General features: G+C 37.0%; 1 protein-coding gene across 7 annotated transcripts in view; it reads left to right on the forward strand.

Moving 5' to 3' along the window:
• Positions 1-15,370, forward strand: part of STXBP5 (syntaxin binding protein 5) — a 171,959-nt gene that overhangs the window by 62,868 nt on the left and 93,721 nt on the right. For all 7 annotated transcript variants that reach the window (XM_040965605.1, XM_040965608.1, XM_040965609.1 and 4 more), the window contains exons 5-8: positions 3,730-3,864; positions 5,440-5,503; positions 9,545-9,628; positions 14,342-14,465. In XM_040965605.1, the coding sequence (XP_040821539.1) occupies positions 3,730-3,864; positions 5,440-5,503; positions 9,545-9,628; positions 14,342-14,465 (407 nt within the window). The remainder of the gene's footprint in view (positions 1-3,729; positions 3,865-5,439; positions 5,504-9,544; positions 9,629-14,341; positions 14,466-15,370) is intronic.

Below are 15,370 nucleotides of genomic sequence, written 5' to 3' on the forward strand. Positions count from 1 at the left end.
GTGTATAGGAACACCTGAATCTGGATAATTCATACAACATTTTCCTTTTTAAAAGTAACACCTTTTGTTCTCAAGAATTTCTTGTATCTTGTTTATTTTATGAATATGAAGGAAAATACAGAAATATGTTCTAGGCCCTCGATAAAACATGGGGAGAACAAATTTGGTGCAAAGGTAAGACAAACGATAAAATAAGGTCATTGAAAAATAAGTTTAGATAGTAAGTATATAAAATACACAAGTATGAGTGAAAGAGAAAAACTTCTTTAAAAAATTTTGAAAAATTTCAATAGTGAGGAAGACATGAGCTATAGAGTAAAAGATACACAGAATACAGTTATCCAATAAATGACATTTATAAAATGGAAAACAGATAATACTAGGACTTTTCACACACCAATGTAATGAACAATTACTTATGAATACCAGGTTGCTTCATTTTACCTCAACATTTATTGGGTAAAAACATCTGGCATCCTCATTCTCCAAGATCATTAAATATAGAACTTTAAGAAATTCTCTATGAACAGGTATCATTATTTAGATGATTTTAATTATTCCTATGGCTGACACTGTTTTCTTGTTTGATACTACTACTGTTTATATTACCAAAATCTCATATTACAAGAGTGGTTAATATTGTAATTTATTTGGACATATTTCTGTAAGTTTCTCAGGTTATTATAAATATTTGTGGTTAATAAGGCATATATTAAATAAATTATAAATGTGAAAAGCTTGTAAGACTCTTAAGCATAATTTATGAAGCATTTGTATTATACTGCTGAGTTTTGGTCTGAGGATGATTTTTCTGAATTATCTGTAACAGTTTATCAGAAAAAAATAAATGGGACTATGTATTAAAATGGAAGTTCTTTTAGGAGGTCCATAAATTGTTTTCAGTTGATGGCTATTATATTTAATATATTTATGAATCTAGCAGGCCTGCTGGATTAATGAGCATTCCCTACACTGAAAGATGGCAAAAGGGCTTTCCATTGTGTCGCAAGATGGGAAGTCTTGAAGCGTTCTCAGATGCTCAGGGCAGTGTAGTTAGACATTGCTGGATGTGGTTCAGAAAGGATAATTTTGAAAAAGTAAGCAAGGGCTACCTTATGAAAGTCCCTCTGTACAACGATGAAAACGTTCACTTTTAAAACTTTTCTGGCTTTAGATTTTTGAATGACTAAGTAGCATTTTGAGAACAAGATGCAATGTAAGTGAGTATTTCTCATCACTATAGACCAGCATCCATGTAGGTAAGTTGCAGATTAGTCACATTTACAGTCAGGATTCGATGTAGGAACAAATTTAACAATAGGTATTTTAGGCATAAAGCAGTTTAATATGGTGGGCTAACTTTTGCTAACATGTTTGGGAAGATGCTACACCCATTGGATTTTAGTTCATATTGCCTTGGTTGCAGTCCAGGAAGTAGAAAACGATGCTGCTTTGAAGGTTAACATCTCTTACCACATTCAGTTTCGGGGAGACTTTCGAGTGCTGTTGTCTAGTACCCGCTGCTGCTGTCAGTGTGTGCTTAAACATCCCCAGGTGAAACAGCAGCAAGATGGGCTTTGCCCAAACACATCCAGTTAGTACAGTAAAATCTCATCTAGCATTGTTACCTGCAGGAGAACCTGGGAATTTTAAATATTGGCTTTCTAGCATCTGCAGTGCATCATGGGAAGACACACAGGAAGATGTGAAAATAGGTGCTATGTGCCAAGTGACCAAATTTAGCACACTTTGTTTTCCTAGCCTCTCTTCCTGGACATGTAAAATGATATTAGAGTTTTTCTCTTGGCTGTAAAAACCTAGAGAGTAACTCTTCTGGAGACATGGAATGGAATTGGTAGCTAGTAATAAAAGGCAGCAAAACAGGAATGCCTGATTTTGTTAGTTGGCATAATCAATCTCATACTTTGTATAAGTGATTCTATCATTTGACATATACTAGGATTCCAGTCTAATTATATGACACAGCTTGTTCACTTGTTTACAGGCAAAGCAGTGAACATTTGTGGACAAGTTCTGTGTGAATACATGGTTTCCTTTTTATTGGGTGTAATTTAGGAATGGAATGATTCACTAACATGATAGATGTATGTTTAAATGTTTTAAAATTATTGAAAATTATACATGAGAAGTATTTGACATGTTTTATGGGTTGCTGTTATTATATAAAATATGTGTTATGTACTTTCCTATGTAAAATCTGGAAAAGTTCTGAATTCTGAAGCTTATATCACCCTGATGTTTTTAAGAAAAGATGAAGTGATAAGGTATCATAAAGTGTCTTGTTATTTCACTAGACATGTCCCTATCTTGTCATAAGTCCTTTAGAAAGAGATCATATGTAATGAATGTTTAACAAAAATAGGAGTGAGTAATTATAACAAATTGTCTCAAATAATTGAATATTGCCTCTAAAAAAGAGTAAGAATTATTGTATGTACATTTATTTATTTTAAGAGTGTCAGAGAGAGAGGGAAAGACAGAAAGCGGAAAAGCAAGATCTTTTATCCACTTGTTCCCTCCCCAGATAGCCACAGCAGTTAGCACTGGACATCCTGAAGCTAGGAGCCCAGAATTCCATCTGGGACTCCCGCTTGAATGGGAGAGGTTCAGGTATGGGGGCTATCTTCAGAGCTGGATCAGAATTGAAACAGCCAGAACAAACAGCAATCCATAATGGGTCACAAATCATAAGAAGCAACTTAACTTGCTGTGTCACAAGCATGCACATTTATGTAACAGGTGTTGTCAAATAGTTACTGTAATGAATGTGTGTTATTGGGAATAAGCGATATTTGGTATTGTCTGTCTTATCCAATACCTAATGTTAGGATTAGCAGTCCAGCTGTGACCATTGTGTGTTTTTGAAGTGCTAGTCCATTGAAATTTGATTCTGAAAAACATATATATCATCTCTATCAAGAGAAGCACTGTGTGTTATAACGCTTGGTTTACTAAAAATCGGTGCAACCAAAGGGCAAGACTGTTTCTGGCTTTTATCTTGAAATGAGCTGATATAAAATGTCTGAACTTGTTAGAATACTGGTATGTTTTGTTGAATGCATGGAAATTAGTATAATTTTTGTTGAAAGCTTCACTTGTCTTCAGAATGCAGAAGGGAAAATCCAGTTACACTTCAGAAACATCTAAACATTGTCTTTGCCAGTTGCTTATGAATTATTAAGGAAGAGTGGCTCTCTCTTACAAGGCAAGCCCACTTGATTGATTGACTGAGAAATAGATAGATATACATAAACATATATATGTACACATATTGGAATGTTAGAGTGATAGTAATATTTGAGATGAAATTAGAAGAAAAATCTGAATGGGGAGGAGTGAGATGGATTTAACACATTTGGTGATTCTTCAGAAACATAGTGGTACTCAGGAATAAGATAGGTATTGGAGCCATGGCTTGTGACTTATAGGTTAAATTTGTGGTATGCTTCAGATTACACAATTGGTAGATGTTACAGCAAGATTTGAAAATCATTTTAACTTCAGAATTCATCTTCTTCAAATCATGCCATGCTGTTTACTTTAAAAAGGTCTTAGGTTTGATTGTAAGTTGAATTAATGTTAAATGGTATTCACATTAAGTAGAATGTGCATCATTCTTGCCTATCTTCACGGTTAACCCTATAATACAGTCAGCAAAATTGACACATATTTTTATATTTTCTGCTTTGGATATATTTTCTCTTGCAGGGTTACATTTTGCCATCTCCCTTTCCAGAGTAAGTGGCTCTATGTGGGCACTGAAAGAGGTAATATACACATTGTCAACGTGGAGTCCTTCACGCTCTCAGGCTACGTCATCATGTGGAATAAAGCCATTGAACTGTGAGTTTGAGCAAATACTCCATATCTGAAAATATCAGTATCCAATATTACAATATCACAAAATAGCAAGTCTGTAAATCCATCCGAATTAAATATGTCAGATGTTCTTAACATGAAATGCAGGCTTAATAGTCTGTAAATACTACCCTGCTGACTCAGTAGTTTGCAGATTTAAATGGTTTGTTTATGTACATAGATATATATGTATGCATATATAAATATGCATATGTTCACATGCATATGAGTTGTAGCATAAATTCAATGAAATGGTAATTTTTTCCAACTAGGTGAAAAAACTCTCTGTATTTGTTCTCTTATGATTTGTCTTGGAAACGCTGGTCAAGATCCACAAATGAATTGCCTCCAGTAGTTAGGAAACTGATTTACAAAGTGCTTAGTGTGTTTTAATAATCTTGTATCTTTTCAGCATGAGAATAAGTTTATAGCATTATGTATCTCTTGCCTAATGTTTTGATGTAACTTTAACAGTCTATAAAGCTAGTTTTCCTTCCTGTGACAGGGGTGTTATCCTAATCAGTCCCTTGGGAGTGTGGATTTACAGTCTGTTCTTTGAGTAAATCACGACATCTAGTGGGTATATCTGGTGCAGCTTTCTGATAAAGTGGAGTAAAGCCTCAGCCTTCAGTTATGAATAGGGATATGTTTTTTGTTTCTTACCAAATGGGCATCACTTAACGCATGTTCTTATCTGTGTCAATTCTTTTTCTCTAATCAGGAATAGGAGGCTTTATTTTGTTTATTTTTAAATGACTATTTTTAAGAATATTTATTCATTTTTATTTGAGAAGCAGGTACAGATCCTCCATCTCCTGGCTGGCTGGTGGCTGTGTGGCCGGAGTTGGGCTGCAGGGGGGCAGAAGCTTCTTCCGGGTTTTCCTTATGGGTGCAGGCACCCCTGCATTTGGGCTGTCTTCCACTGTTTTCTCACATTCACAGGAAGCTGGGCTGGAGGTGGAGCAGCCAGACTTGAATCAGCAGCTGTGTGGAATTCAGGTCGATAGGCAGAGGCTTAATTTGCTAGCTGTTGCATTAACCCTTAAATTACTGTTTTTGTTTCATTGGAAGATAACAATATGTAATGATTGGCAAATCAGGACAATTAACATATCCTTTACTTCAAATATGTATCTTTCGTTTGCATTGAAAATAGATTGTTTAATTTAAAGAATTTTTCCTGAGTCTGATATGAACTACAGAATTCAAAGAATAGCTATAATTTTAGGCTAGAACTGAGTAAAATAAAATAATAAAATGTTAGCTACTGAACTTTTTTAAAAATTTGGGAATAGTATCTAGGGAACAGATTTTGTCTAATGAAATTCAACAGAATTAAGGATGTTTTTTCCATACACAAAGTACACTTAGTTGTAAATTTTTAAATTTATGTACACATGACATTCATACCATTTTTCTGTTTCTTATCTGTTTTAGCACGTGTTGCTACTTGTTGAAATACTTTTATTTAACATTCATATATTCTTATTATAGTGAATTTGTAACCATATTGAAATTTCTAGTTGAGAAAAAAATCTTAATTATTTTTTCTCTATCTAGGTCCTCTAAGTCTCATCCAGGACCTGTTGTCCATATCAGTGATAATCCAATGGATGAAGGAAAGGTAAAATTTTTCCCCCGAAGAAGCTGTATTATTTAAGTGCATGATGTTTTTGTATTTTTAAATACACAAACCCTTTAACTGTATTTATACTGTATAAGTAAGGTTGATAATAACACTTGTATGCTATATATGCTTAATGCCTCATTGTTATGAAATATATAAGATATTTGGAATAAAATGATTGATTGGAAAGACTGAGTGGCAGAGAGAGAGAGAAAAAAAATCTTTCATCCAGCGTTTCAGTCTGTAAATGGTCACAGTGTTTGGATCTGGGTCGGGCTGCATTCATGGGCATAGAATTCCCCCCAAACCTACCAGGTCAGTGGCCAGCATCCAAATATTTAGGCTGCCTTCTGTTGCATTCTGTGTGATTAGGAGAGAGTTGGATCTTAAGTACAGTAGCCAAGACTTGAACCAACATTCAGATGGGATGCTAGTGTCATTTTCAGCGGCTTCACCCACCTCACCACAGCACAGCCTCTGGAATCATAATTTTTAAATGACCAAAACACTGTAAGACATATGTAACATTCAATAAATATTATTATGTATTGCCTTAGATGTTTAATTTTTATTTCATTTTTATTTCCAATGTTTAATTTTTATACAGTTTTGTAGTCAGTATGTGGCAGTTTTGATTTACAAAGAGTGGATATTCCTTTTAGTTTTCTCCCATTGAATCCCCCACTTTTATTTATTTAAAAAAGCGACACAGACAAGAAGACTATCCATCTGCTGATTCACTCCTCACGTGGCGACAATAGCAAGGCTTGGGCAAGGCTGTTGACAGGAACTAGGAATTCTTTCTAGAACTCCCTGATGGGCCCAAGTACTTAGACCATCTTCTGATGCTTTTCCAACCACATAGCAGGGAACTGGATCTAATATGGAGTGGTGTTAGCCTAATCCAGTTTATCACAGTTTTGGCTCTTGAAAATTCCTTTGCTATAAATTCTTTTATGGAATGAGTAAGTTATATGTAAGTTTCTGTCTTTTTTTTTAAACATGGCATTATATTTTCCTTAGTTCACAGAGTTAATAACATTCAAATTTATTTTTTAAACATTGGGATACTGGAATAGATTATAGTATCCATTTGATTTCTTGTGGAGAAAAATCTACTTTAATCATACCAGTGTTTTTCTTTTTCGTATTTTCAAATATCACCCTCACTTTTTTAACTAACAGAAGATATAAGGTACTATGGTAGATTCCTTTAAAGCTAACTTTATGGATGGATGCACCTCTAATTGAAGGCATTGGCCGAAGAGGGGTAGACCTTACTGTATCTTCAGTTATGATAGTAATTAGTAGCGTCTATTGAATACTGTGTGTCAGGTTCTGTGCTCACCACTTTATAGACACCATTTTATTTTATCCTCCCAAGGAATTTTCACTGCCAGATCTTCACATTGTACAGATGATGAAACAGCAACAATGTCATGTTGTGTCCCTGAAGTTCAGAGCTGGTATCGTTACAGCTGAAATTTGAATATTGATTTCTTTGATATCAACTCATGTTATATTCCCTTTTTAGATACAGTTTAGCTCTTGTTATAGAGGATTTTGCTTCTCTTAGTGTACCCATGCGCATTGTTTTGTGAGAAAAATCAATTAATAGTATGTAAACTAGTTAACCTCTCTATGAGTTATTAAAGTTTTACTTATTTAAAATGTGTAAATTTTTTTTAAAGATTTATTTATTTTTATTGCAAAGTCAGATACACAGAGATGATTGAGGGACAGAGAGGAAGATCTTCCATCTGATGATTCACTTCCCATGTGACCTCAATGGCCGGTGCTGAGCCAATCCAAAGCCAGGAGCCAGGAACTTCCTCCAGGTCTTGGGAAGTGGAGCTGCCAGGGTTAGAACCAGTGCCCACATGGAATCCCAGCGCGTTCAAGGCGAGGACTTTAGCCGCTAGGCCACTGTGCCAGGCCCTAAAATTTGTAGATTTTAATTTTTAATTGGTTTTTAGCAATTCAATGTGGTTTATAGTTAGGGCTTTAAGACCATCATGATATTCCCTTTCTCTCTTTTTTCCTCCTTTCCTTCTCCCTCCCACCTTTCTGAGTTATAAGATTTTAGAAAGGATGAACATTGCAGGAAACTTCTCCCATCCAAGTACTAACCGGGCCCAACCCTGCTTAGCTTCCAAGATCAGACAAGATCAGGCGTGTTCAGGGTGTTATGGTATGTCCTGCAGGAAATTTCTAAGGTTTAATTAGGAACTATAAATTTCATTTATCTTTCTGTCTCATAATATTTAATTATAATTCTATAGTATAAGAAATTGAAAAGCCAAGTAATTTATTGGCATTAAAGTATAACTTATTGGTACACTTTTAAAACTTAATTAGGATGTTATAGTTGGTTAGCGAGACTAAAGTTTACTATATCCATCTTAATTCATTAGTATCTACGTGGGTAAGATCATTTTCTTTAAGTTGCATGGATACTAAGTAAGAGTTTTAAGACTAAAATTCAGGTTGTATATCTGCTGAGCAACTAATGCTGTTGGCCTTTAACATTAATTCATAAATTTTATTCTGTTTCTTGCTTTTCCTTATTTCTTACTTCCCATTTTAAAACTACTGTATTGAAAATACACAATATTTGGAAAGAATGGGGTTAACACTAAGATATATCATGTTTAGCCACAGCCTGTAATGTCAGTATCCCATTTGGGTGCCTGTTCAGGGTTAGTTGTGTGACTTGCCAATCCATTTATCTGCTAGTGACCCTAAGAAAGCCAGGGATGGTGGGCTGAATGCTCGAACCCACATAGGAAGCCTGGCTGGATGGAGCTCCTGGCTTCAGTCTGGACTGGCTCTGGCCATTTAGAGAGTGAACCTTTAGATAGATGGAAGATCTCTCTGTGTAACTCTGGGTTTCAGATAAAATAAACAAATCTTTAAAAATACTTAGAAAGCCTAGGAAATAGAAGCAAATACCAATTTTTCCTAGAAGGAATATATGTCTCATATTGCTAAAGAAAATATTGGGTTTGGGAAGAGTGGGAGAAACTTTTTTATTAGCTGCAGCAATTAGCCATCCAACTTTCCTTACAGTATAAAAACACTAAATTTCTGTTGTATTAAAATTACTCAGTATTCCCAAACATTGTCTTGTCTCCAGATTGCATGAACACAAGCCACGTATTTATTGCTTTTATAAAATGGTAAAATAGAAATGAAAGGTCATACAGATCTTATAGATACTAATTGAGTTTAGACTGTATCCTAAAATAATAATGAGGCATTAAAGTGATTTAGACTGAAATATAAATTATACCATTAGGTTTGCTTTTAGATTTAGTATTACTGTATGGACGGGGCTAACATGGGAGTAGCACTGGAATCAGAACCAGAAGAGACCTTTGTATCTTGAACCAGAAGAGTGATCTGGCAATACAAGAAAGTAATCAGAGAAATGACAAATGTAATTTTGAATATACTTGGTGGTTTTGCGTGTTGGAGAGCAGCAGTGGTTAAGGATGATCGCTAGGATTCTGGCTTGAGCACCTGTTGTTGTGATGGTGTGCTGAGAGCCTTACTGCAAGGAGGAATGCCAGAGGAAGGGTTGAGAGTGCAAGTTCCATGAACACATGCACTGGGAGCTTCTAGTATGTGTTACTGGAGATGTGTCTGAAACATGTGAGAGCACTCTAGGCTGATTTGATGTGGAACTATTCAACATAAAGATAAGATTGATCTTTATAAATGAAGAATTTGGATAGGTTATAAATTCTTAATTTTTATAATTTATCAAAATATTTTATGTTAGTATAGATATACACTAAACTATGGTACTTTTTTTCAAAAATCAATCTAATGTTGATTACTTGATCATAAAAAATATGTAAGTATTAATTGCATTGTTTTTATCATCTCTGTGATTAGTAATTAGCACCACGGGTATTAAATTATAATTTTATACTTAAGGCTTATGAATAACAATATTTATCTTCATTTCAAAAAATATATATTTTATATAATTGATGCCATTCTTAGATAATGTGGCTTTTTCTTTTATTACAGCTGCTAATTGGCTTTGAATCTGGAACAGTAGTCTTATGGGACCTGAAATCAAAGAAAGCCGACTACAGATACACATATGATGAGGTAACATTTTTTGTCTTCATAAAGCTGTTGTTTCTCTGAGTCACCAACTGCTATAAATACATGACTGATGATTTTAGTTTGGGAGAGCTTTGAAACTGCAGAAACACACAGTTTACTTTTATAATAGTAAAATTTGGAAGATACATATTCACATAGTTGAAAAGATGTCAACATTTCCTAGCTACCTATGGACATCTGAATCCCCTGTAGGCTCCGAGTTACCAATTTCTCAAATATTGTTAAAAGTGTTGTTCTACAGAGATTCCGGGCATTTATAAACAGATAGACCTTTTTTCTTTCTTTTTTGGTCATTTATTTATTGACGATAAAGTTTTCTAAATGGTGAATTTTTCTGGCTACAAAGCTGTTGTTTTTGTTTGTTTATTTGTTGTGTTTTTGAGATTGATTTACAGAGTCACAGGCAGAAAGAGGCGCCGAGAGAGAATACCGACCATCCACTGGTTTGCTCCCCAGATAGGGCCAAACTGAAGCCAGTGGTAGGAGCTTCCCTCAGGTCTTGCACGAGGGTAGCACAGTTGAAATACTGGGGCCATCTTCCACTGCTTTTCCCTGGCTCTTAGCAGGTGGCTGGATTGAAAGTGGAGCAGCTGGATCCCAAACCGTATGGGTGGGATGCCAGAGATGCAGGCAGCAGCTTCACCTGGTGTGCCATGACACAGACCCTCCTATTGTCTTTGACAGCTATATAAAGTGAATTTCCGATAAATTTGATAGTTTGCAGAGGCTCGATCAGTTCAGATTCATTTTTCCATTTTAGCATCATCACTTGTCTCTGATGCTGTTAGAGTTGAACCTTCTCATCTTCTTTTCCTGTTGGCAGACCAGTGGTACTCAGCAGATTTATTAGTATACAGTAGTTGTGGTGGAAACATTGTACCCTGTCGTTGCTGCTTTGTTAATGAGCTAGGACCCGTTAGTCAGCAGAAACTTCCTCTTTTCTGGTTTTTGTTTTACAGTTATACAGTTTTGATAACAAAGACAGGATAAATGCTTGGTTCTTTTCACTATCTTAGTACTCACTCTAAAGATATTATTCTCCTGGCCTGGCGGCGTGGCCTAGCGGCTAAAGTCCTCATCTTGAACGCCCGGGATCCCATATGGGAGCCAGTTCTAATCCCAGCAGCTCCTCTTCCCATCTAGCTCCCTGCCTGTGGCTGGGAAAGCAATGGAGGACAGCCCAAAGCCTTGGGACCCTGCACCCGTGAGGGATACCTGGAAGAAGTTCCTGGATCCTGGCTTCGGATTGGCATAGCATCGGCCGTTGCGCTCACTTGGGGAGTGAATCATGGGATGGAAGATCCTCCTCTCTATCTCTCCTCCTCTCTGTATGTCTGACTTTCCAATAAATAAATAAATCTTTAAAAAAAAAGATATCATTCTCCTAGTAAATTTTGTGGTCACTTTTAGTTTTATTAGGTGCTTGATAAGTTAAACAGATTTGATATGCTTTAGTTTATCAAGGTGAATATGCCCAGTTTTCAAATTGTGTTGTTGGTCCATGAACCTCCTATAACCCCCTCGCAAGTCCTTCAGTGACAATCATAATTGTCCTGTTTGGCCTCTTTGGTTTTTTTGGTGTAACAAAATTTGCCTGTGAAATGGAATCTGGCAACCATAATTTGGGTGCCAGGTAGTTTCTAGTTATCAATGAGCAGAGCTAAGTCTAGGAAATATAAACGATTTTGCTTATTTGTGTGCTTTTAAGACAAAATACATTGTTTTTTATCGATATATTTACTCAGCAGACTATGTTGACTTAAACACTTTGAAAATGTTTACATGTTTTCTTTGTTAACATAAACCAAGGGACAATTCGTTTTTTCTACTTTTTGTTCAATGATCAAAATTTTTCAAATAAAAAAGGGAATAGAGAATATTTTGAATAATTGTCTTCATTTCTTTGGAGGTTTTTACTTGCTCTCTTTTCTGTGCTAAAATGAAAGCAGATTTTTAAAATTGACTTTCCTAGTTTTGCATCTTATGAATTTAGGTAGTAATCTTTGTTTAAGTCATTTTAGAATGACAGCCTAGATTTGCCATAGTGTATGAAGCAACAGCTTTTAGTAGGTACGTAGCAGGTAGTGTTCAGCAGTGCATGGTGTATGAAGAGGCAGTACATGGTGTATGATGAGGCAGTACATGGTGTATGATGAGGCAGTACATGGTGTATGAAGAGGCAGTGCATGGTGTATGAAGAGGCAGTGCATGGTGTATGATGAGGCAGTACATGGTGTATGAAGAGGCAGTGCATGGTGTATGAAGAGGCAGTGCATGGTGTATGAAGAGGCAGTGCATGGTGTATGAAGAGGCAGTGCATGGTGCATGAAGAGGCAGTGCATGGTGCATGAAGAGGCAGTGCATGGTGCATGAAGAGGCAGTGCATGGTGTATGAAGAGGCAGTGCATGGTGCATGAAGAGGCAGTGCATGGTGTATGAAGAGGCATTACATGGTGTATGAAGAGGCAGTGCATGGTGTATGAAGAGGCAGTGCATGGTGTATGAAGAGGCAGTGCATGGTGTATGAAGAGGCAGTGCATGGTGTATGAAGAGGCATTACATGGTGTATGAAGCAGCAGTGCATGGTGTATGAAGAGGCAGTACATGGTGTATGAAGAGGCAGTGCATGGTGTATGAAGAGGCAGTGCATGGTGTATGATGAGGCAGTACATGGTGTATGAGGAGGCAGTGCATGGTGTATGAAGAGGCAGTGCATGGTGTATGAAGAGGCAGTGCATGGTGTATGAAGAGGCAGTGCATGGTGTATGAAGCGGCAGTGCATGGTGTATGAAGCAGCAGTACATGGTGTATGAAGCAGCAGCTTTTAGCAGTTACGCAGCAGGTAGTGTTCAGCAGTATTCATCTAGGAGGGCAAGCAAACAAGGAGAACATCCTCTTAGTTCCATCAGTTTATGATATGGAGAGACTTCCCCAGGTCTTAGCACTTAGAAGCTTAAACTTAGTATCCCTGCATTGAAGAGAAAGAGTCCGGGATTGGAAGAAGCTAAGGTAGGTTATAAATCAAGGTGCTGAAGAGCCAAGAGCTACCTAGAAAGTTTTAGAATTTGGAGGGTTAACAAACCTCAAAAGCAAACCTTGAAAACCAAGGTATTTCCAAATATATAACTACACACTGAAAAACATTGAAAAGATAGGATAATAACACACTATAAATTTTACATTCTTTTATTTATTCTTATTGGAAATTCAGATATACAGAATGGATAAGAAGCAGAGGAAGATCTTTAGTCCACTGGTTCACTCCCCAAGTGGCTGTGGCGGCTGGAGCTGAGCATCCAAAGCCAGGAGCCCAGAGCCTCATCTGGGTCTCCCACGCAGGTGCAGGGCTCCAAGGCTTCGGGCCATCCTTGACTGCTTTACCAGGCCACAGGCAGGGACCTGTATGGGACATGATGCCACTGGGATTAGAACCAGCGTTTCTATGGGATCTTGGTGCGTGCAAGGACTTTAGCCACTAAGCTACTATGCCGGGCCCTGTGTATATGTTTTTTAAGTGGCTAGAAAATATAATTTTCCTGGTAGGAATTGTTCTCTCGAGATTAAAGCCTGTCTTGGGCTGGTATTGTGATATAATGGGCAAAGCCACCAGCTTTAAAGTTGACATCCTCTATGGGCTCCTGTTAATGTTCTGGTTGCACATGCGGGCCCCTAATACCTGCGTGGGAGACCTAGAAGAAGCTCCTGGGTTTGGTCTGGTCTCGCTCCAGCATTGCAACTATTTCACGAGTGAACCAGCAGAAGGAAGATCTTTTATCTCTGTTTATCTCTTTCTCGCTCTCTCTTTCTCTTTCTGTAACTGTGATTTTCAAATGAATAAAAAATAAATCACATAAAATTATTTCAGCAATCAGTTCCTGAGAAATGGGAAACATGTTTTCAAGCTCAATTAAAGAATATTATTAGTCTTAATTCAAGCAGATCTACAGTTTGTTTTCCAGGATGTTAGCTGATTTAACAGCGTTCTTTTAATCTAGTGCAGTGGTGTTGCCAGGCAAGCTTCTACTTGCAGAGCTGGTATTCCATATGGCTACTGGTTTGAGTCCTGCCTGCTATTGCTGATCCAGCTTCCGAGTTATGGCTTGGGAAAGCAGTGGAGGATGGGTGAAGACCTTGGTCTCCTGCACCCACGTAGGAGAACTGGAAGAAACTCCTAGATCCCAGGTTCAGATGTGCTCAGCTCTGGTTGTTGTGGCCATTTGGCAGCTGAACTAGTGGATGAAAGATCTCTGTCCTCCCTGTTCTCTTTCTCTCTACCTCTGCCTTTTATGTAAATAAACAAAATAAGCATTTAAAAATTCATTATAGTCTGTCAATACAGATAGTTTTTTCCAGTGGGATATTGCTCTTAACTTTATAATTTGTTTAAGTAGGGTTTGTTTTAAGAAAATATAAGGCTACAGTCTGTTTTCCGGCTCTCACCAATGCTACATGGGGCACCATCATAGCTTTCTCATCTAGACAGCAAATAAAATAAATAACAGAATTAAAGTACCAGTAAAAAATTCTCATTTGTAGTGCAGCAGCACTAAATTACTATGGACTGTAATGTTAACATACTGCATTCAGCTTAGAAAGTTTTAAAAAGTTCAAGATGAAAATTATGAATCAATTTATGAATAGTCTGACACTTAAATATGTATCAAAAGAAATGTGAACTTCTTCACTCTTTTATAGGCTATACACTCTGTTGCTTGGCATCATGAAGGAAAACAGTTTATTTGCAGTCATTCAGATGGCACCTTGACAATTTGGAATGTGAAGTCCCCCACCAAGCCCGTGCAGACAATCACTCCCCATGGTAAGAATGCAGCACTTTTAAACACTGCCTAGCCTGGAGTAGACCGAAAATGGTTTTGTTCAAATTTGAGATTTGTTTATCTTGTTTTTAAGATAAGGGTGGGTTTGCTCTCACTTACCTTGCAGAAATAATACCTGACAATCAGATAATAAAATCTCAGAGTTAGCGTGTTTGTATTTGAAATTGAAAAAATTTGAACTTTTGGAAAATGAGTGTTGTCTTCTGAATATCATTTCTAAAGTCATCTAAGAAAGTGAGTAATTTGGGGGTAATGTAGGATTTAAAGCATTTGTGTCCTTAAATCTATAACCTGCAAGTTGATGATGGTTATATAACAATGATTCAAACACTAGGGATACTGTTAAAAGCAATTCTGTATGTTAAAATCTTAGGCATTCCCAAGATCACACTCCAGCTGTGCTTCTCCACTAGAAAGTCTTTTGGACTCAGTACCTAGTCATTTGTAATGATGTAAAACCAAACTCATATTGGGGAAAGACACATGGGATAAATTGTGGCGGAAATGGAATACAGGATTCTATGAGTCATCGCCCTGTGGAATCACACAAGACATGCTAAATCTTTCTGGAAATGAGTTGTTACTACATAAGAGGAATGTTGTCTGACCAAAGAACCTCATTCTAATTTAGGATTCCAGAGGGATGTGTGTGTGTGTGTGTGTGATGTTTACATAGTTGATTGGGGTGGGAAGGGTTGAGGATTGGGAAAAGTAGGTGAGAACATTGTTTACACATTCTTTTTTCTTCTTGATGTCTGGAGGAAGGGGGAGAAAGGAAGATATCCTACACCCAGCCTCCCAACCCCTTCAGTTATCCCAGGGTTCCCGATGTGGAGCATGCGCCAAGGGTTCCACTCAAGTAGTTTCAATGGTTCTAAACTGCTCT

Source organism: Ochotona curzoniae, unplaced genomic scaffold, assembly GCF_017591425.1.
Source record: "Ochotona curzoniae isolate NIBS_2020 unplaced genomic scaffold, NIBS_Ocur_1.0 scaffold_3890, whole genome shotgun sequence".
Taxonomy (NCBI): Eukaryota; Metazoa; Chordata; class Mammalia; order Lagomorpha; family Ochotonidae; genus Ochotona; species Ochotona curzoniae.